General features: G+C 41.0%; 2 protein-coding genes across 2 annotated transcripts; both read right to left on the bottom strand.

Annotated features, from left to right (window-relative positions):
- Nucleotides 1-138: 138 nt before the first annotated feature.
- LOC127373899 (cilia- and flagella-associated protein 251) lies at nt 139-4738 on the bottom strand. Its single transcript, XM_051418786.1, has 6 exons — nt 3447-4738; nt 1698-1816; nt 1459-1521; nt 1289-1343; nt 1155-1191; nt 139-1018 (listed from the first exon to the last, which is right to left on the bottom strand). Exons 1-6 carry the CDS (start codon nt 4375-4377, stop codon nt 997-999), a joined length of 1227 nt encoding a protein of 408 aa, XP_051274746.1. The 5' UTR covers nt 4378-4738; the 3' UTR covers nt 139-996.
- A 1886-nt stretch (nt 4739-6624) lies between these two features.
- On the bottom strand, nt 6625-20939 carry LOC127373893 (transient receptor potential cation channel subfamily M member 4). Its single transcript, XM_051418774.1, has 28 exons — nt 20674-20939; nt 19363-19424; nt 19073-19250; nt 18500-18680; nt 16830-16999; nt 16368-16545; nt 15806-15870; nt 15441-15674; nt 13149-13251; nt 12920-13041; nt 12418-12705; nt 12199-12300; nt 11967-12095; nt 11678-11807; nt 11260-11405; nt 10858-10970; nt 10649-10765; nt 10512-10561; nt 10152-10390; nt 9841-9956; nt 9315-9447; nt 9048-9222; nt 8668-8833; nt 8391-8572; nt 7982-8114; nt 7815-7887; nt 7387-7480; nt 6625-7202 (listed from the first exon to the last, which is right to left on the bottom strand). The coding sequence occupies exons 1-28, from the start codon at nt 20734-20736 to the stop codon at nt 7171-7173; spliced, it is 3774 nt and encodes a 1257-aa protein (XP_051274734.1). The 5' UTR covers nt 20737-20939; the 3' UTR covers nt 6625-7170.
- Between the last annotated feature and the right edge of the window lie 594 nt (nt 20940-21533).

Raw genomic sequence — 21533 nt, 5'->3', positions numbered from 1 at the left:
GCATCTTCTGCTTTTGTTTTTTCTTTCTTTCTTTAAGTTGCTAAACCCCTTTTAAGGGCATGGCAACCGGCAACGTCACCCAGGTGAGCCTGTTAGCTTAGAGCTCTCCTTGTTTGCTAAAGAATCGCACCTAACAACTTGTCTGTTTAAACTCAGTTTATTATTATGAATCATTTCAGATTTGCATATCCCATATAACCTAAAGGTAGATACCTAACTATACACACAGTTGGGTGGGGTGGGTTAAACTGTTGCAAAGTTGTGGTTACAATGGAGAATTTTATCGGCCTATTGACCCAAGTTATTGATATTTTTTGATCAACTGCAATTTTAATGAGTGGTCATGATTATATGCACAAACATAAATATAACAATACTTTCGAAGTCAGTTAACAATGTGAAATAGAAGTATGAAAAAATAGCTAATTGGAAGCACATTTGTGACAGATATAAGCTGTGCTTGTCATATATTAAACAAGTCATTTTTACAATGTATTACCAGATGAGAATCAATGTTGTATAAATTTTTTGTATTAACACGTGTGAAATTTTACTGTAAAAAATCAATTATCATACATTTGCAAATTACATAAGTGGCAATAGATGTAATTTTCATTTTTCTAGTGCACTCATACAGATTCCTGCCACTAAGGTCGACCTATAAACACTGCTCAACTAAAACTGTGTTACAATAATGCTCCAACAAAAAAAACTATCCTTAGCGATGTGTCATTATCCATTTTGCATTGAAAATGTACAGTAGGCAGTTCATTAAATAAAGGAAAAGATTTTTTTTCCAGCTCTCTTGACGAGGCAAGCTAAAAAAAGTTATCCAAACGTTTAAAACCTTAATATGTTTTTTTATCCTGTCAGCTGTCAGGTTCACGACAAGCCCTTCTGGTAGTCCTCATGTTGCTGGAAAGGTATGAAAAGCCAGACAGCTCCAATCCTGAGCGTGGTACCTCATGCAAATACATGGTGGCATTAAAGGGTTGCTCAAAGTAGAGAAGCAACACTCCTGTAAAACAAAAGCCAGGGCATGAGTAAAGTCAACACTGAGCTACATAGCATTTCCCAATATATTAAATAATGACGCAGTAGCATCATACTGCACAATTAAACATCAATGTGTTGTGGGAAATTAGAAATCTTACTGAAAGAGGGACCCAGTGAGCTCATCAACAAGGCCACCTAAAAAAACATACAAAAGTTAAGTAGAGTTGACAAAATAAACAAACAAACAAACAATAGTACATGCACAGTATGAATAATTGCTACCAGTATTTACCTGGTGTGCAGATTGTGTCACACAGTAAGGGGCAAATGTAGCAGGATGAGCATCCCTGGAAGACAAAAAAAAAAGGTTAAAATAAGGAGGTTCGTGTCCCACTAGAAATGCCTCCTTTATGTAATACACATTGTATAATTTACAGCATTTTAGACAGTGGGGGTGCTTACTTCGCAGTGGTCACAGTGATCTCCCTCTTCACAGGGGCAATTGTCACAGTTATTAGAGCAATGCTGAAAGATGGAGGGGACACACCATGTACAGTTATGATTAGTCTCTGATCTATTATCAGGGCGGTTTCAACTTAAGATGGAAAGCTGTCAAAGTAGGTTATTACTCTTAAAAGGCATTAAAGTAAACCACTATGAAAACTTATTCATTACTGGAAAGATTTAAATCATCATTTTACCTCACAGATGGAGCAAACACTGCACAAAGAGCCGGGGTGGAACTGCAGCACATCAGCAGCGGGCTCCTCTTCACTTGAGTCCTCTTCGTTTTCTGCTGCGTCATCACCCTCAGGCTCATCTATATAAAGTCGACACAGTCAGCGACAAATTAGACCTCTAGGGCGAAATCGATATATCAGCATGGCCGATGTTAGCTTATTGCAGATACGTCGTATATCGGTGTGCATATCAGCCAGTAAGTAACGAGAAAAATGTGGTAATTTATAAAAACATGTCACCGCGTCATTTTTTGTCCACTAGAGAGCACTGACAACTCTATTTTAGCCATGCTAGCCGCGTAGCTCTAGAGATGGCAATGAACCTCCACTTTGGTCCAGACTGAAATATCTCAGCAACTATGAGATCATTCAACAGACATTCATGATCCCCATGGTGAATCCTAATGACGGTGGCGTTCCCCTGACCTTTTTTCGAACACCACTGTGAATTTCCGAATTTTTAAAACTTGGTCCAAAAAGAGGATGAATTGTAATTACTTTGATTAAAATACACCATCATCAGTTCAGATTTACCAATACTACCAACACTTTGGCTTATGACTTAATTCCTGCAAATAACATTGCCATCAGCCTCAACTGCACTTTGCATTTAGTGCTAATTGGCAAATGTTCGCATGCTTACGGGCTGAACACAATTAACACAAACAATATTATATCAGCTTGCTATTATTATCATTGTAAGCAAGAACAGCAGCTCACAGAGCATCCAGTGTGGCTACAGACTGTTACACTGTTAAATGACTTACTTGGTATATATGTATGAACAATTCTTAAAAACATATCTCAGGAATCTGTATCAAGATTGCAGTTTGTGTTCAAATAATATACTATTGGGTTTGGGATCAGTATCAGCCTCAAAGCCCTGGTATTGGTTTGGCTATAGCTTCTACTTCATGTTAACTGTTCCTACATCAGAGAGTATGAAATCAATACTATTAGTGTCAGGTTGTGGACCTGTTATTAATGTTAAATGCTAATATTCGTACACAATAATATTTTATGATTCAGCTGTAAGAGCTAAGATCCAACTGAGCGAACAATCTCCAACACAGCTGAATAATAATAATAATAATAATAATAATAATAATAATAATAATAATAATAATAATAATAATAAGTTGTTGCATAAGAACTCAGCATGAACACCAGTTGAGACAAAAAAAAGATGTTCTCATTGTAAAGAAAGTCAGTGATCAACAATCTATTAGTCTGACTTTGGTGTGTCGGCTGTAATCAGATTTTAAAGGTATTCTGGCTTTGGCTACTCAGTAATTATTTTAACTTTTCATTTTAAACGTCTTTTATTTTGGATTTACATTCTGTGTGAAATATTGCTTCTATCTCAGGGTTTTTTGTTTTTTTCTGAACTCACTTACTTTAGCAGCACATTACCTGTTTTGGGGTCTCAAAATAGCCACATTGGTTCAACAAAAGGCACGAACGGTTTAGCTACCACACAGATAAGCCGGTCTATTTCAGGACTGATATGTGTGACAGTGTTCCTGCAGTATCTGCAGTCGGCCAAACAAAGTCAGGAGGCAACTGTAGAGTCAGGGAACACTCAGTTTGTCATTCTTACTAAATATAAATATGATACTGAATCACTGCATAGTTTAGTGAGTGGATAAATAATAAACATATTAAGAATATATATAAAAAAACAACCAATATATTGAAAAGTGAGTATACCATCATCTTCCTCTGCTTCAGTTGCGTTCCCTCCCTCGGAGTCATCCTCAGCGATTTCCTCCTCTTCCTCGTCCTCAGCATCATCAGTCTCATCAGCCTCCTCTTCCTCAGCTAACTCCTCTCCTTCAGTTGCATCCTCTTCCTCCTCTGTTTCTTCCTCTTCTTCCTCATTTTCAGCTGCAGCCTCCTCCTCCTCCTCCTCCTCATCAGCCTCCTCGTCATCTTCCTCTGCTGCTGCCTCATCAGCCTCCTCTTCTTCAGCATCGTCCTCCTCTTCCTCATCTGCAGCTTCTTCCTCTTCCTCCTTCTCTTCCTCATCTGCGGCCTCCTCCTCTTCATCCTCTACCTCCTCTTCCTCTTCCTCCTCCTCCTCCTCCTCCTCCTCCTCAGCAGCCTCTTCCTCTTCTTCTTCTTCTGCTGCCTCCTCCTCCTCTTCCTCTTGCTCCTCCACAGCTTCATCCTCCTCTGCTGCCTCTTCCTCCTCAACCTCATCTTCCTCAGCAGCCTCCTCTTCCTCCGCAGCTTTGTCCTCATCCACTTCCTCTTCCTCATCATCAGTCTCCTCTTCCTCCTCCTCAGCATCTTCTTCCTCCTCGGCAGTCTCCTCTTCCTCTTCCTCAGCATCTTCTTCCTCCTCTGCCTCAGCCTCCCCTTCTTCCTCCTCTGCCTCCTGTTCATCAGCCTCTGAATCATCATCTGACTCTTCCTCGTCTTCACCATCTTCCTCCTCTGCTACCTGTTCCTCTTCTTCACCTGCTCCATCATCAACCTCAGCGGCTTCACCCTCGTCGGCCACAACCTCCTCAACAATTCTGGCATGGAGGCCTTCCTCACCCAGTTCCTGGGCACTCACGACACCAGAGAGCGGGACCTGGGATGGGCACAGGAGAACCAGCAGGAGCCCCACTACCCAGCCTTTTACAGGTGCCATTTTGGAAGACGTACACAGTTAAAGACCTCTTCTAGAACTACAAATCCACGCTGAATAAATGTCTCGATTCTGTTTCTTCCACCTCACCAAAAACAATCGATTGGTATTGAAACACTAATAAAACATTAAATCCACAGAAAACGTAATGGAGCTGCAGGTGATTCACGGATATTGTTCAGATCTTTGCTCCAAGCTACAGAGAGACGGGGAGCGGAGGCCCGAGTTCACAGGACTGTCAGAGCAGTGTGCCAGCCTTGTGCTGGAACACAGAGGACACAGTGGAAACACAACTGGGTAGTTGTGTGGCTGCGTGAGTGACAGAGGCACATGTCCGGGAAGAATGCTCCTGATGCCCTTAACCCAGAGTATTAGGGAGGTGGGTGTGTGCATGGGGCTTTTTGGACTGCAGGAGGGTGGGGAAAAGAGAGGTCAAAGAACATATGGAAATGAGAGGGAGGGAGAAGTCCAATTACTTACATCAAATAATTCCAATTGAAGTTGATGTGATTTTACTCAGATATAAATTTTGTCATAGTGCTAAACTATTTGAGGAAAGCGACACTTAATGTATGTTAATATATGGATACAGATATACACATATATGTTCGCACCTTTATGTGTTTAACTGTTCATGTCTGTTATTTATTACTTTATTATTGTTTTGTTTCATTTATTTAATATTTTTTGTATGTTCTTTAATTGTGTTTATTTGTAGGTGCAGCTGTAGAGAGAAGGGGGATGACATCAAAGTGCCACGGGTTGGAATTGAACCCAGGCTGCTGCGGTAAGCTACCAGGACACCCTAATTTATTGCTACAGTCAGGAAATTCTAAATGAGACACATTTAACAAAACAGATGGTATTCATGCACAGCAATAACTGACTGGCAACTTTCTTCTCACCTTAGTAAAGTTATTGTAAGTGTAGTCAAGTGCACTAATGGACTAGTTGGCTTTCAACTGAAGCGTCTATTAGACCTGGATACACTCAGGAATGCACAACTGCACAAGTGAAAGCAGAACCATTTGAATAAAGGCCTCAGTGGAGATAAAGATAAAGAAAATATTACGAAACAGCTTGCAGTACAAGGCAAAGTAAATTAAATTACCACAGGGTTAAACCAACACCTCTCAGACGCCATCTCAACAGTGAAAGTCATATTTGCTGGCCAATCCTAAAGCAGAGGAGAACATGTCAGAATGATATATGGAATGGATGTAAATAGAAGGAAATAGAGATGATGGCTGTCTGCACGTGTGCAATGTGTCCTAGGGAACTGACATTCCACAGAAATGGTACAGAAGGTTTTTATTGCAAAGTTTTAATCACAAAGCCCAATGAGACAGACAGGAGGATTCATTTTCAGCAGCAGAGCAGGTTGTGTGAAATGAAGAGCATTTAAATCCATATTCCTCAGATACTGAGACATGAGGAGTGAGACACACATGCTCACTTACATGGGTACATATTTGCACATGCAGCCGTCATGCAGCGAGGGGGCAGCAAGGCAGAAAGTGATGACACCGCCTCTCTCAGTGTGAGCCGCTGCTGCGATTGACAGGTGGCCCAGCCGGCTATTTACAGTAAAGGCTCCTTCAATAGCCCTGCTCCACTATGTGACCTTCAATAGAGCTCGAGCACACTGAAACTCTGCACCATGGTGCACCTTTCACACTATCCATACACCGTTCTCTCTACATATCCAACTACCTTGCTCCTATGTTTTAATCACACATTCCTTCAGTGATTCTCATGTTACGTTTACATAATTTAATGCCATATCTAGTTCAGTTTTACTTCCTTTGTACCAAGCATATTGTACTTTGGCTCCATTCACAAATATTTCATCCACTAATGTCTCCACACCCTGCTTTACCCTTAAAGGTCTTTTTGTCTCTAGGGACTCTCCACACTTGAGCTCCATTCATCATTTCTGTCTTGCCTGCAGTGTTTAACAGGCTGCAAAAGATTATTCATCGTCAAATGAATAGCTAAAAAGTTTGGGAAATACACTTTTTTGCTTTCTTGCCGAAAGTCAGATAAGAAGACTCCCACTCTCATATCTACCCGTTAAGTATGAGGCTACCACAAGCAGCCAGTTAGCTTAGCTTAGCATAAAGACTGGAACCAGAGGGAAGCAGCTAAGTTGGCTGTAAACGAAGTGACTCTTTACAGTGCTATCATTCTCACTCTGATTAAAATGTCAAACTAGCATTATTCCTTTAACAGTTACAGTAAATTAACACATTATACTGTAAATACAATTTATTGAACAAAATAAAATAATGTAGCAACACAAATACATGACATAACATTTGAGATTATTAAAAGCAACCATAACTCCATAAAGTAACTGAACACAAAAGTATTACAATGTGCACTTAATGTGATCCCTGTAAAACACATTATAGTTTTAACATAACAGTAAAAACAAATATAAAGACCTTTCAACAGAATTCCAGCAGTAAACATACAGCAATAAAGACATAATAGCAAATAAAATATATATCATGCCACATCATAAATACATGCACTTGATTTTGGCATTTGAATAAAATTGATTGCACACTTAAAATATCAGCTTTGTATGTTCTGGATACTGTAACAAGTAGTGATTCCTATTCTTTAACTTTTTTAAGTTCAGAACAACTGGAACTATTTGGTAAACAAGAGTTCAGTGATAAACATCGCTGGCAAAGAGTAAGACTGGTCAGTTGGTGACAGCCAGTGTAAAAGCGCTTCATTCTTGTCTTTTACAGACCCTGAGCAAGTGAAGGCATCACCGAGGCTGAATCAGGTAGAACTGGAAGAACAGGGGACGACGTCTGTGTAGAAGAGTACATAAAATAGGGTAAGGGGGTAAGTGAGGTATGTGACTCGAGGCAAACTATCTCAAAAAGCAATCAAGCTAAGTGAAAACAACATTCATGTGACATTCATGTGACATTCTAACATGCATACTGTTTTTCTTGTTTCTGTGAAGATAGTATCTTCTATATTAAAAAGTACCTCTTAACGTAGGTGGAGGCCGAGGAGGTTTGAATGTGCTGCTTTGGGCCAAAGTATCCACAATCCAGCTAAGAGCGTTTGAGCAATACTCCATCTGAGACAGAGGATCAAAAGAACCACATTGACACACAGTAACAAGACATCTGACGGAGGGATGCGTCATTTTGGAAACAATGCAGTAGGCCAGGGCTATATGTTGACATTCCCTGTTAATTGTTCATTGTAAAAGAAATAGCACGGCACATAACCCCAGACCATTCTGCCTCTCCCTTTCGTTATGCTAAGCTAAGCTAACAGGATAAGATACCATAAATGCACATAAACATAAATGCTCTTTTACAGCAATGCATGTATGCATCACAATGGTACAGAATGATAAACAGAGAAATGCTCAGTTAAACGTTTTGAAAAGAGCGCTTTCATTTTACCTCATTCTCCAGAGTCCTCAGCCTGTGATCAAAGTCCCTGCTTTCAGTCAGATGTTTAACCACACCATCCACTCTAAAAAGAAAATGGAGACATTCACCTCAGTATGATTGAACCAAAAAATAAATAATTTCACTCCTACAGTGTGGGTGTAGGAAGGCGTGCTCACTTGACAGACATCCGTTTGAGCCTTTCTGAGTCACTGCTTTTCTGGATTTTGTTCTGGGCAGTCAAGAAGTCCTCCTTCTGAATGGTCTCCCACGTCATTAGCCTGTTAGCCGCTTTCCCTGTTAACTGCAACACTGATAGAAATGGTATTTATCATTATCATTCAACTCGGCTGCGGTGTTACTGAACCAAGCAGAAACAACCATGGCTGAGATGAAGCCAATGAGGAAGTAAACGATGATCGGATCTGATTCAGCTGTTATTTGCTGCCATCAGTGGAAATGCATTGAGAAGACGCTGGAGGCATTTTAAATGTGCAGCGTTTTTTGTTTTAAACATCCCACTCTGCATTTGATGTGCATTAGGCAGTGACTTTATTACACTGATTAGAATCCTGTTCAAATACTGACCAAAGTGGTGAATCTTGATAGAGGGCACCTTGCGGATGTTCCTCTTGATAAAGAGATTGATGTGAGAGAGGATGATGAAAGGAGGCGCCAGGGAAGGACGGGAGTGGTACTGTACGATCAGGTTGTAGCGCTGGAACTTCCAGTAGATGTCGCTGTTAGCCTGCACTTCAGAGAAAGTATTGCTGGGTGGACGCAAAGAGAGCAGAGTGTCAGCACGTCTGCAAAGCAAGACTACTGATAAGATGGACTGATAGACGTTACTGTCCTTGTTTTTTACCTAAACATGGCGATAAGCAGGTTGATGAGCAGGATGTTTGTGACCAGTAGATAAACAACCAGCAGAATTACCACCAGCCAGTTACTATACAGAACTCTGCACGGCTCCTCGCCGTTCTCAATCAATGTTACGTTTTCTGTACAAGCCATGTCCCACGTCTTCCCCACTGGGACACACAAAAAAGGAAAGATTAAAATATGCCTTGTCTTTTGATATTATATAAATCTGCTATCAGGTTATAATAAGAGGGAATTCTAAATACTGTGGTGAATTTTACAGTGAAGCTACAATGAAATTAACTACAGGTTGCAAAAGATACATTATTCTAACACTGCTTTGGATCTGCAATTATTTTTCTAATATGCATGATGCACTTTTACCATCCATCTCTTCCACAGGGATCTGTCCAAAGATGTGTAAGTACGGTCTGTAGAAAACCCGGCGAAAGATGCGATCTAGGCTAGGGTCGTAAGAGTAAAGCAAAGCCTGATTGGCTACTCCGTATGCCATGAGCCACACCCCAAGGAAGAAGAGGAAGAAGAAGATATCCTTCATCTGAACAGGAAAAAGTTGTCTTCAGTCATTATAATCCAAACATCCTGCTAAGTAACATGGGTATAATGTCAACTTATGGGAAAGTTTCTCACCATCTTGCCAACAATGATGATTTTTGGTCCCAGCTGTTTGTGAATGGCAAAAATGTGAATGAGACGGAGGGTGAAGACCATGTAGTCCACACACAGGACCTCTCGCCCAAATCCATGCGACCACTTGAACATCCTAAAAGACAGAGTGAAACAAATAAACAGATGTAACAGCACCACCCAGTGGTCAAATTGTAGAATAACTGCACTAAGGAAGACTGAATGGTCAGGACTCAGGACAGAGATTTATGATTTATGGGACACTAACATAATAATTTTCATCATGTTTTTGTCTGATTCGTGTCCACTATTGAATTCTCTGATACTTAAATAATATATTCAAACTACTAGAAACTCAATAAGTTTTAACTGTGCATCCTGTGAGTGTGACCTTGTGACACAGGTTGCATTACACTGCTGTTTTAAGGGGTCCTGAGCCATTGAGATCAAAATGGGATTTCAGACATTTTGCATAACCAAGCAGTAATATATAGCGCAGACTGCCGCTGTGTGCAATTGTTGTCTGTACCTGCAGATTACTCCTATGATGAACAGCGTGACTGCAATGAGGTCACACTTGTTCCACACATCCTGAATGTACACTCTGATCCTCTGACGCAAAGTCATCGTCCCCAAAAAGAATGTCTTGGAGAAGAAAACATCAACCAACTTAACAGACCCATAAATGATACACAGCAATAAAAAACAACATCAGATATAGCCAAATGCTGAATAGCTCTTTAGGTGGTGATTGATTGCAAAGACTGTAAATAACTTGATATTAATTATTCAATTTTGCATCCACTTTTGCAAGATAGTAAAATGTCTCTCCATGCTCACCTCCCGGATCTCCTCACACACAATGGTGAATACCCAGAAGTACAGCACATATTCCGTGATGGCCGGACCAGAGGGCGGCGGGGGCTTAAAGTCCACCAACAGCACGTAGGCAAAAAGCAGGAGGAAGAGGAAGAACATGAGGACGTTGCCCAAAAACGAGGTGACAGGGGCAAACCAGAACTGACGCCATCTTGACACTATGAATGGACGCTTTGGCGGTCTGCGAGAGTGGGGTATGCCTGTAAGGAAGTCGTTGGACATGAATTAAGAGCTGGTTACAGTCATAACAGCTGCTAAAAATGAGTCATTTGTGCAATATCAACACTTTTTCCAGGGGTGCTACATTTAAAGAGGACTTACCTTTAATGGTTGCCGTCCTGGGACTGTGCGATCCTTGTTCATCAGCATCACTGGAACAACAATGACACATTATTAATGAATCAACACACAAGAACATTGATTCTATGCTAAACCGCTAAAGAGTTAAAGAGTTTTACATGTGCTTAATGTCCGAGAAAGAGAAGATGGTGGTGCCATAAAGGCTGTCGCTGTCCCTGCCCGGCCAGTCCTCGTTTGGTTTTCCCTCCTGCTCTTGGTGATAGTCGTCTTGTTTCCTGTGAGGTGGAGTATGTTGTAAAGTATCAGCTTTGAAATATCAATCTCCTGAATGCTAATAACAAAGAAATAATACTAATGTGCATTTTACCTGAAGGAGATGAGGTTGGTGTAGCAGAGGACTGGGCAGAAGAAGGTGAGCAGGAGCTTCCACACCTCCGTGTTCCTCTCCATGTCACCCCACCATATCTGGGACAACAGAGACTGGAGAAAGAAGAGAAAATGTGTTTGTTTGTACCAGCTGGATGTGGGTTGTGTTGTATCTGTAGTATTGTATCATTATTACTTAATTATGTGCTGTTATTTGCAATTATGGTAACAATGTAAATTAAGATGAAAAGATAACAGCGGAAGTAAGCTTTAGCTCGAGCTGTAACATAAAACACAATTAAAAAAGGCCTATGGATGAACAGAACGGTCAGAAGGAAGTCAGTGACTTGGGTTCCATTGTTGTCTTTTCGTCAGTCACACAGGTGTGGAAACAGTGACACACCTGTACTCCATCATGGCTGAAGAAAAGTCGTGCGTCAGCGCCCGTGCCCATCTGGAGGCAGGTGGTGCCACCCCAAACTGGAGATTTCCTAATCAGCAGGGTGAAAGAGCGACTCTCATTGCTCCGATAGCAAGAGCTGAACACGTCTGAGAAGAAGAATAGACACGTGAATGAATCATCATACATGACGCGTGCATGCAACGCTTCATTTGACAAAGAATTTAAACTCCTGAAATACCTGCCTGTTCATAAAAGATTTCATAAAAGGCTAAAAGCTAAATCACTCTTGTGATACATAATTTACTCATAAGGAGAGGCCAAATAAGAGGGAGCGGAACAATTAGGGTGAGCAATTTACTGTTGATCATCATTGTCATCAGTTATAGTTTAATTGAACATGAGTGGATGATGTATTCACCATGTGCCAGGTTCTCAAACCTCTGAGCCAGCTCTTTCATGGACAGTTTGGTCTCAGTCTCGCCCTCCAGCTTTGACAGCTCCCTCAGCATCTTGCAGCCACTCAGGGCACTCAGCACCGACTCCCCTGCCTAGGAGAGACAATAGGGGAAGTCCTTCAGTATTTTGCACTGAAGCTGGTGGTCTACTGCAAACACAGTTCTGGGGCTGATTTCAGCAAGAGTTTATAGGATTGTCATGTCCTTATTTTAGAACATTTGAACTGCAGCAGAACATTTTTACAGTTTTACCATCTCCCAGAAGAAAGTGGCCATGTCGCTGCGATTCTGGAGGACAGCCCAGATGAAGAGTGAAGCCCAGGGGTAGAGGCAGCGCTTCTCTCGATACACACAGTCTCCACGCAGCAGCTTACTGACATGCTGGAATGGATGAAAATAAGAAGGGGAGGGGGTATTACATTCACACTCATACGCTCTTGTAGAACCAATAATTATTTAGCACTGACAGAAAAGTTAAGAATACCCTAAGAGCTCTCCTCTTTGATGAGATCTGTTCTAAGCCCAAAGCATCATAGTAAAATGGCTGGCAGACATCACCCATTAACAGTTCCAGGACTCCTGCAACCTGAGGAAAAAAGGGAGGGGGTAGAGTAAGAAACAAACAAATGTGTGTAAACTTTCACTTTGTTTTCAACTGTACTCAGACCAGAAACATGGATGTTTTTCTCATCAGAAAACCCACCTCAAAAAGGCTGATCTCCGACCCTGGGCCACTCAGCACGTTCTCTGATGCCACTTTGTCCTGTGGATTTGGTGTGGGCACAGTGGCTGCAGTTCCGAGACGCTCCACTAGACGGCGCTGGAGTAGCTGGAAAAGCACCGTCCCATCAGCCACAGAGCGGTAGAGGCTTTCCAGCCTGCGGTAAGTCAGGTAGTCCAGGATGTTGAGGCCATTCTCGGTAAAAAGACGCACAAACTGGGGCTTGTCGTTGATCAGGGCATCTGTCATGGGGTCTTCCAGGTCTTCATACTTTTTGATTGGATGAAGGTGATCTTTTATTAGACAGATTTCAATACAATACTTCATTTTAGCAAGATATTACTTATTTGATACCACAAATGCCATTGCAAGGCAGGGCTAAAGTGTTTAATTATGCCAAAGTGGTACAATAATGCATCTACTTTAGATTGGAAGTTTTTCTCTGAGCGTAACATCTAATGTGATTTGTATTTCACCCCCTCACCCTCCAGTGGATGTCTCCATTGAAGAGTTCACTCTTGGCAATGTCAACCCTGTTCCATGTGACAGCCAGCTTCAGCTCTTCATTGTAAGGGCTCTGATCGACTGACACACGCTGCTTGCTAGCTGAAAGACACAAAATCACACCACAGAACATCAACATAAACATATAAACACATGTATTGCCACCTAAAATGTTTGCAATTTTCAGAATATGAATGAGTTGTGTGTACCTCCAACCAACGCTTTGAGCAGGACTGTATCAAAGTCATTGGGGGCCTCATGCTCTCCGTGATAGATTGTGATAAAGTCTCTGTTCTGGTAGATGCTCAGAGCCTGTAGACCCGGAACAAGGAGAAAGAAGACAAGAAAGAGAGCAATTTTGAATGCTACTGAGAAACAGACTAAAAAGCAGACAGATAGTGAAGATTTGGCAACAAAGGGTATTGTCCAATCTTTGATATCAGCATGCTGAGTGATCAGGATATCTGACATTTAAAGATTCTATCAGGGCATTTAAAGTTAAGCATCAACAGTAACAACTGATCAGTAAATAAAAAAGAATAAGATAAAGAGTGTGTATGCAATTGATCCCTTGTTCATCAACAGAACAGACTGAATTCTGGGCACTGATTACGTTACTGATTGACTTAAACATTAGGGCACTTATAAATGAGTCAATATGCTTGTGGGGTTGACGATGTTACGTCATACTTTTCTAAAGCTGCAATTGGTGTTGCTGTGCTCAAGAGATCTGGAGGGTCGGTATAAGGGACAATCAAGGTTTTTTTTTTGTTTTGTTTTTAAATGTATCTTTATTGGCTACATACAATAGTCAAAAGCCAATAGTTTTTCATGTTTTTGTGTTATAAAAATAACCACATTAGGCCATGAATAACAGCTGGCAGTTTAAGGAATCTGAATCTAAAATGATTATGTTAGAAATCATAAAAGTCAAAACACTTGGGAGTTTAACTATACAGTCCTGCTCACCATTATTGGCACCCCTTCCTTTTTGCATAACCTCTACAATATCTTCAGAAATAAATAGAAATGTACCAAATTTATATCAGGATCTTTTAATTGGAGGTCCAAAGTAATTTAACAGAGTAAATTGTTTTTTCAACTTACATATTGTAATTTCAAAGAAGAAACAGAAAACACAGCATGTGCAGCAATAATGGCACCGCTCTTTAATATTTGGTTGCACACCCGTTGACAGTGACGACAGCCTCCAAACGTTTCTTGTAGCCATCTATAAGCTTCTTGCACTTCTCAGCTGGTATTGTCTCCCACTCTTTCTTTGCAAATTGTTCAAGCTCTTGAACGTTTGCAGGTTTCTTTTCCCTAATGGCAGATTTCAGCTCATACCAAAGATTTTCAATCGGATTGAGATCAGGACTCATTGCTGGCCATTTTAAAACAGTCCATTTTTCCTTTTCAACCATTCCTGCGTGCTTTTGGATGTGTGCTTTGGGTCTTTGTCTTGCTGGAGGACCCGTGATCTTCGACTCAAACCAAGTTTTCTTACACTGGGTAGGACATTTCGCTCTAAAATCTTTTGATAATTCTCTGATTTCATGATTCCTGTGATACGGTCAAGGCCTCCAGTACCAGATGCACCAAAGCAGCCCCACAGCATTATGGTTCCTCCACCATGCTTAACTGTTGGTAGGGTGTTCTTTTCCTTGTAGGCTTCATTGCACCGTCTGTAAACAAACTGTTGGTGTGCATTGCCAAAAAGCTCTATTTTTGTTTCATCTGTCCACAGAACATTTTCCCAGAAGGATTGTGGTTTGTCCAGGTACTCTTTGGCAAAGATTAGTCGTTCCTTTTTATGTCTTTTCTTCAGCAATGGTGTCTTCCTTGGCCTTCGCCCATGAAGCCCTGTTTGGTTTAGTGTGCGGCTCCTTTGTCTTCACCATTGTGACAAACGAACAGGGGATAACAGATGGCTTTTTAAAACTCGGAAGTCATCATTCATTGACTAATTCATGTCACATGGGCACAGACAATTTATCACAGGTGATTTTCATTTGTGATTTACCACAGGTGAGTCACAATGTGTTTCCATACTGATCTACAGCAAAGGGTGCCAATACCAGTGACACAGCAAGCTTTAAGTTTTTCTATTTTTTCCTCCCATTGTTTATTGTTTTAAATTGTTGTTTATCATTTGCTCTTTTGTATCAAACACAAGTTCTCTATAGAACAGAAATGTTTCACTTGATTAATTTTTTTCAGAAGATATTCCACATTATGTACTTAAACTTCACGGGTGCCAATAATGGTGAGCAGGACTGTATGTGCAGCAAATTTATTGGAAATCCTTTATATTAAGACATTTTTACTCTGTGAGCAAAATTTGAATCTTGACCTGATGGCATTAAAAGAGAGGTCAAAGGGCCATCAAGAACATTTGAAAACAGGTGAGATTATTAATAACCAGTAGCTGCTGAATGTTCAGCTTCTTCCTGTTCTTCCTGTCACAACAATCACACAACCACTCAGTCTCTGCCGCTTACCCGTTCAACTAGTTTTTCTGACTCTGCTTCAGAAGGGAAGTGCTTCTTAACCCGTTCTGCCACTCTGTCTTTCAGATCCACACTGGGACTGGCCTCGCCATCTCCCTCACTGGAAGACTGGACAACTTGTGCCGTGGACAGATTGTCCAAGACGTCGCTCAAGAAGTCCGCCAGGCCTCCTGAGCCGGCCAGCACCAGCCAGGGCATGGAGTTTTTCAGAGAGAGATCCACTCTCTGATAGAAATTAGGAAAAGAGAAAGAGAGACATTTTATTACAGAATATAGGGACATAAAATAAAATTTTAATCTTAAAACTAACCATTTCTTTTTGACAATCAACCAACATAAAAAAGCAGTGACTGTACCTCCAGCATGCTCGCCTTGCCTGATACCAGCATACACAGGACAGGGATGTCAATGCTGCCACTGCCTGCAAATATACAAACACTTTTAACCTACAGTGCATTGGTACATTATTTGTTCATACTGAATTCACTTTAATGCAAAAATTATGATCAACAATATAACTGCATATTTCTCTCATAACACAAGAGCTTGGAGAGAGCACAGACACAGAATGAGCACCCTGTTACATTTTGGACAAATCCCTGCTTGATTTTACATGTTGAAGAATGGTGTCCCAAATTCTTGCCGTGGCATGCAATGGCTTTTATCCAGTAGATACCAGAGGATCAACTTATCATCACATGCAATAGTAAAGGTTAGCCACAAGAGGGCCAAATAGCTTGAAATCAGGGATGAACGTGAAAGAGCATGTTCATGGTTGAAAGAGGACTGTGCCATTTCCATCTTCTTTACAATCAGTTTAAATAAATACATTCTTGGAATATATACAGGAGAATCGGTTTCTTTAAGTTATTCTATTCAGATTCAATGCAAAATATAATATTTCATCTCATCTCTCACCCCAGATGCCTGTGCGCTGGTGGGAGATGTAGTCTTCCAGTTTGGCCCTGAAACCCTTCTCTCCTCCCCTGCGCCCCACGCTCCCATCGTCCACCAGCAGGAAGGCCTGGTAATTGTTGTCCAGGCAGCAGGAGTCTCGGGACGTGTTCTGGACGTAGTACTTCGCAGGAAAGCTGCCCTGCAAGAGAAGAATCCAGGGATATGATATAGCAGAGTTTCCTCAACGAAATATATATATATATTTTCCTTACTTTTTAACACCTACAGCTGAACTAGCTGAATGTAAAGGTGGTGCTATAATACAGAACAGAATTGACCCCTTTAAACCGAGACCCTTAATTTTTCCCAATAAAAAAAGACAACTAAAAACTTAACTATAAAAAAAGAGACACAAAGAAAAATAAAGATATTTTTTAAGGGGTAAATAAATTAGTAAATACAGTATGTGAGTGTCTGTACAACCTGAGGGTTGACCAGCTGCTGTCGGTTGTGCACCAGGCCCCAGGGAGCGATGCCCAGCGCCACCACCTTGCTGAGGGAGATCGAAGAGGCTGCAGTGGCATGATCCCTGACCGCCTCTCCGACACATCTGCCAACGCCTTCACGCATGCCAGCCGTCAAGATCCACGCTCCTGGGTGGAACAAAGAAACAAGGAATGTGAGAAAAAAAGAATAACCGCTTGTCTGTTTGTTTTACTTCTGTAATATTAAGTAAAACACTAAAACATATTCCACCAAACTCCTGGATTTGATCAGATGTAAATAAGCTTACTTGTGTTTTTTATCATTTACATATTATGTTTTGTTTTTTGCCAGCTGTTCTTACAGCACTGTGCTGTATTCTTTACCTTCCCCACCTAGTTGCACTAAGGCCAAGCAACCTGCGTCTATGTGTTCCCCCTTGTATGTCCATGTGTACGCCCAAATGTTTTTACAGGTCTTATCTTTGCTTTAATCAGGGGCCTTCGAGAGAACAGCAAGTTAAAGTGACCTCAGATGACGGGAGAGCAGTATCACTGTGTGCCACCTGCACTTGGCACAGTAGTCAGGAGGAAATGGCCATTGTAGTACCAAATTAGGGTCAAACCCAAGGGAAAAATATAGCGTAATGGTAGTACATTTGGTAACAGCTAGATTTTTCCCAACTCAAACCAACATGAGTAGTCTCTGTCTTCCAAGAAAGTGTTGAATCATTATTTCACAGTATTAAGTTACTTAAGTTACCACAAAATGACTTGACTTCATGTGAAAAATCTGCACAAACACAAACAAAAATACACAGAATTAGTATGTATAAGTATGTCAGTCATGAAAAAGTTGATTCTGTTGAATGACAATTCTGAGCTCTAAACATACAATAGTTTGTGTATATATACACACACAAATAATATAATCATTTTGAGGAAGTAATGTAATCTGATGTTAGTCAATGCTTTGCTACAAAAGGTATACAAAGCTAAAATACCAGTTAGTAAAATGTATCAGCTGTAAAAGAGTGAGAAAGAATGAGGACAGTGAGTAAATCAATATAAGGCAATTAACATAGCTTCAAACAGACCAAAGCATCTGTCGCTAAACTCAGGGCTTCTGCAGGGTTCACCAAGTCGTTGATTATTACTTATTAAGACCCTTTTAATACCACATAGAAGGCAATTTGATGCCTGTTTCACAATATATGTTGGTAAAGCAGTAGGGACAATACTAGAATGACTTATTATTATATCATATTTATTATCTGATGTCCTGGCAGTATATAACAATAATTCCTAATGATATGATCAATTATATTCACGCAACCAGGTCCTGGGTAAGTGGCAGAAAATGGATGAAAGAATTAATGAATGAACCGTCTTTTTTGAGTAAATAAAATGTACTGTTTAAGACTTTTTAAGCCTGAATGGTTTCACCCTGAAACACCAGTCAAAGTATATTAAATGTCATATGCCATGGGGAATCATGACATCATATGCTGAACATAGACAAACTGTTTCATAAGTTGAAGCAGTTGAGCCAATCAGTATCAGTAATACTGTAAACTGTGTATATGAGTTTCACAATACGTTTAACTGGCGTGTAACCTATGACCCACCTTTACAGCAGTGTTTGAAGTTACAGTTTCATGGTATGTTTACCTGTGCTTTGTGAGGCTTTCACCAGTCCCTGCCGGAGGACCTCCCGTACCCAAGTCTTCACCTTTGTCCTGCCTTCTCCGCCCACTACAGAAACCACCAGGTTGGGTGCGGGAAGACCCCAGTGGGCTGTCATCAGTGTGTAGACCATAGACGGGGGCGTGTCCCATGACAGACGCAGGAACTGAGATCCCCATGAGAGACAAAATGGACTTGAATGGATTTGATCGATTACAAAAGGAATATAGTTCAAAACCTATGACTTAAAAAAAATTAAGAATTGTGTAATCAAAGAATTTTATAATCAAAATGTGTTAAATTATGCAAGTGTTTCAGATTAGTTATGACAAAGCAAAGGATTCTCAGGAAAGATATGGGACGTTAGTGTCAGTTCACTGTGCCTGGGTGTAGGTTAAAGGTTAGGAAAAGCAGAAGTATTGACTACTACTGTTCTTGGTGTATTTTAATCATTATGTGGCTCACTTTAAAAGGCACTGGTCTTTAAAACACATATTTTATCATAAACTCTATAGAAATAAAGAGAATATGTATCAGGCCATCAGAAAGTCCACCTACATAGCTATGCCTCTTGCTGGCTCCTGCAAACTGCAACTCTCCGAAGGCGTCGGTCGGGTATTCAGAGGAGTGCTGGGCGCTGTCCCAGTGGTTGACAATCGCTGTGCTGAAGTAGTCACCGAGAGCCACAGAGGCATGGGCATCTCTTGCACCCCCACACTGGCACAGCGCGCCATTACTGCGAGAGGTCAGAGGATAATTACATGTTAAAAACACATCATCGTTTGTTGCATCACACAGTAAACAGGGAGACATAAGTAGCCTCAGAGGAATGTGTGAGTTCACCGTACCTGAAGGAATCTTCCACAAAGGTGGTGCACACTCTTTTCTTGATGATTTTGGGGATCCAGCTCTGTAAACATCATCACAACAGGTTGATGAACTGAATTTGTATGCAAGCTGTATTTTAAAAAGTGTAATTCAGACCCTACTTTTCTACATCTGGAAATCATGTGGCCGCAAGGTGTAGTAAACCATTCAAATGAGAAATGTTGACTTTGGCTCAGAGAAGTACCTGGTGAGATGTGCCGTGCCTAAACACCTGACTGTGACTTCTGACGTGGTGCTGCAGTTTCAGCTCCAGTTTATAAGTGTGTATGTGTAAGAAAAGGGAACGTGTGTGAGCGGTGAGGCTTCTACTGTGTGAAGATATATTCACTGCATTCTGCAGTACAACTCCAAACCTACTTGTCAAACTAAGGGGCCCCACTAGTCTCTTTACAACTAGAAACCGGACTGTACACTTAAAAGAGTTTATTTATTTGAAGAAATCAATTTTTTAATGCACTGTCACATCAAGAGCTATGCAATAATGGGAATATATCTGCCTCACAGGACATTTTGACCATGCACCATGTTCAATTTAGCTGTGCTAGGAAGCCCCAGTCAGTGAGCCACAGGGCTGGCACACCTAAACGGAACGCAGCCATTATTAATGTTAGTTTTATTAGCTACACCTGTGCTGTGAGGACAGAGACAATTTTTTTTTTTCATCTTATTTTATTCATCCTTTGGCTGTTCGTATCACGGTATTTAACGGCGTGCTGCGTTTGTGACATCTTTTATCTCATTTGAAGCCTAACAGCTGTGTAGTGCTACTTAAATGTAGTGTGCTATCGTTAGCTTTCAGTATAACGTAAGCTAACCGCCGAGCAGAAGCTACATACAATAATGGGCGTGCTCTCGCCTTTGTTTTTACAGTCATTAAGCTAAGTAACTAAACGTAATGTAAAGAAAACGTTTTCCACACTCGGTCACGTTAACCGGCTCCTTTGTCGTTACTAGTTGTAAGTTGTAAACACTGTTGAATGTGTCATTTTCCGCAGCCGAGCTAGCTCAACTAACGTTACCGCCGGTTTGACAAGTAAACACAGTGTCAACATGACATGAGCAGAAACTTGCTGTCGTTAATAAGGTAACGCTGGGGCTACAGTGCCTTTGGTTAACCAACAAAGACTGTGAGTATAAGTCATGTGTGTACCATTTGATTTATCGTCCGTCACTGTGACTTTGTACACTCCTCCTTTTGTTACTCTTGTCACTTCTTTAGTCTTTGCCCAAACACCAGTACAGGAGCAGAAAGAGTTGGAGAGCCTACCCACCTGGTCCTTCTCAGATTTACCGTCTTTGTCTCCTTCGCCTCCTTCTCCTCCTGTGTCTCTCATGTCTTTTCCTCTCTGTTTGGCTCAGTGAGAGATGGGGGGTGGGGGGGACTTCAGGATTTCTTTCTGACCATTTTCTAGTCAGTAGGCTAATTTACTGGGTTGCTTTGAGTATGTAAATGCCAATGCTCAGGAAACTGGGATGCAGTGCAGACACACAGGTGTGGGTGTGGTTTTCTTTACAAGAGGCAGACAATTGGCAAATACAGTCCTCCAAACTGAAAACATAGGAGGGGCCAGTCAAAACCACAGACATTTCACACCTGACCCTTCCTCCTCCCTCCCTCTCTCTGGGTGAGTGATATTACATGTTGTTGAGATTGGAAAGAAAATGCTCTTGGCCACTGATGACACACATTTTGACACCACTGTAGCAGACAGACAACTGAAGATATACCCGCGTTATGCGTTGAGCAGTTTGCTGGTCTCATGGTTGTCTAAAAATATGTTTGGATTTCGTACAGGGCGAGTGGGGCACATACTTCACACCATCAAAGCCAATGAAAGCCAGAATTATTTGCATGCAGAAACATTTTCAGCATCACATTCAGAGTATGTGGTCATTCAGGTGAAATTAAAATAGGAAGGGAATATACTGTACTTAATATGTAGTCATTATAGGAGAGTTTCTAGTGAGAAAAATGTTTCAGGGCCCCTAAAACCTTAAAAGGCTCTGAAGCTAGTGATCCATGTATGTAAGTAGCGTTCAACCTGTAGGAGACTGTTTTCAAGACCCTAGCAGGTTAATCAAAGTATGCAAAACTCCACACATTTCTTTATATTAAATATTTATTGTACAA

This window comes from Dicentrarchus labrax, unplaced genomic scaffold, assembly GCF_905237075.1.
Source record: "Dicentrarchus labrax unplaced genomic scaffold, dlabrax2021, whole genome shotgun sequence".
NCBI lineage: Eukaryota > Metazoa > Chordata > Actinopteri > Moronidae > Dicentrarchus > Dicentrarchus labrax.
This window is presented reverse-complemented; position numbering and strand designations above follow the sequence as displayed.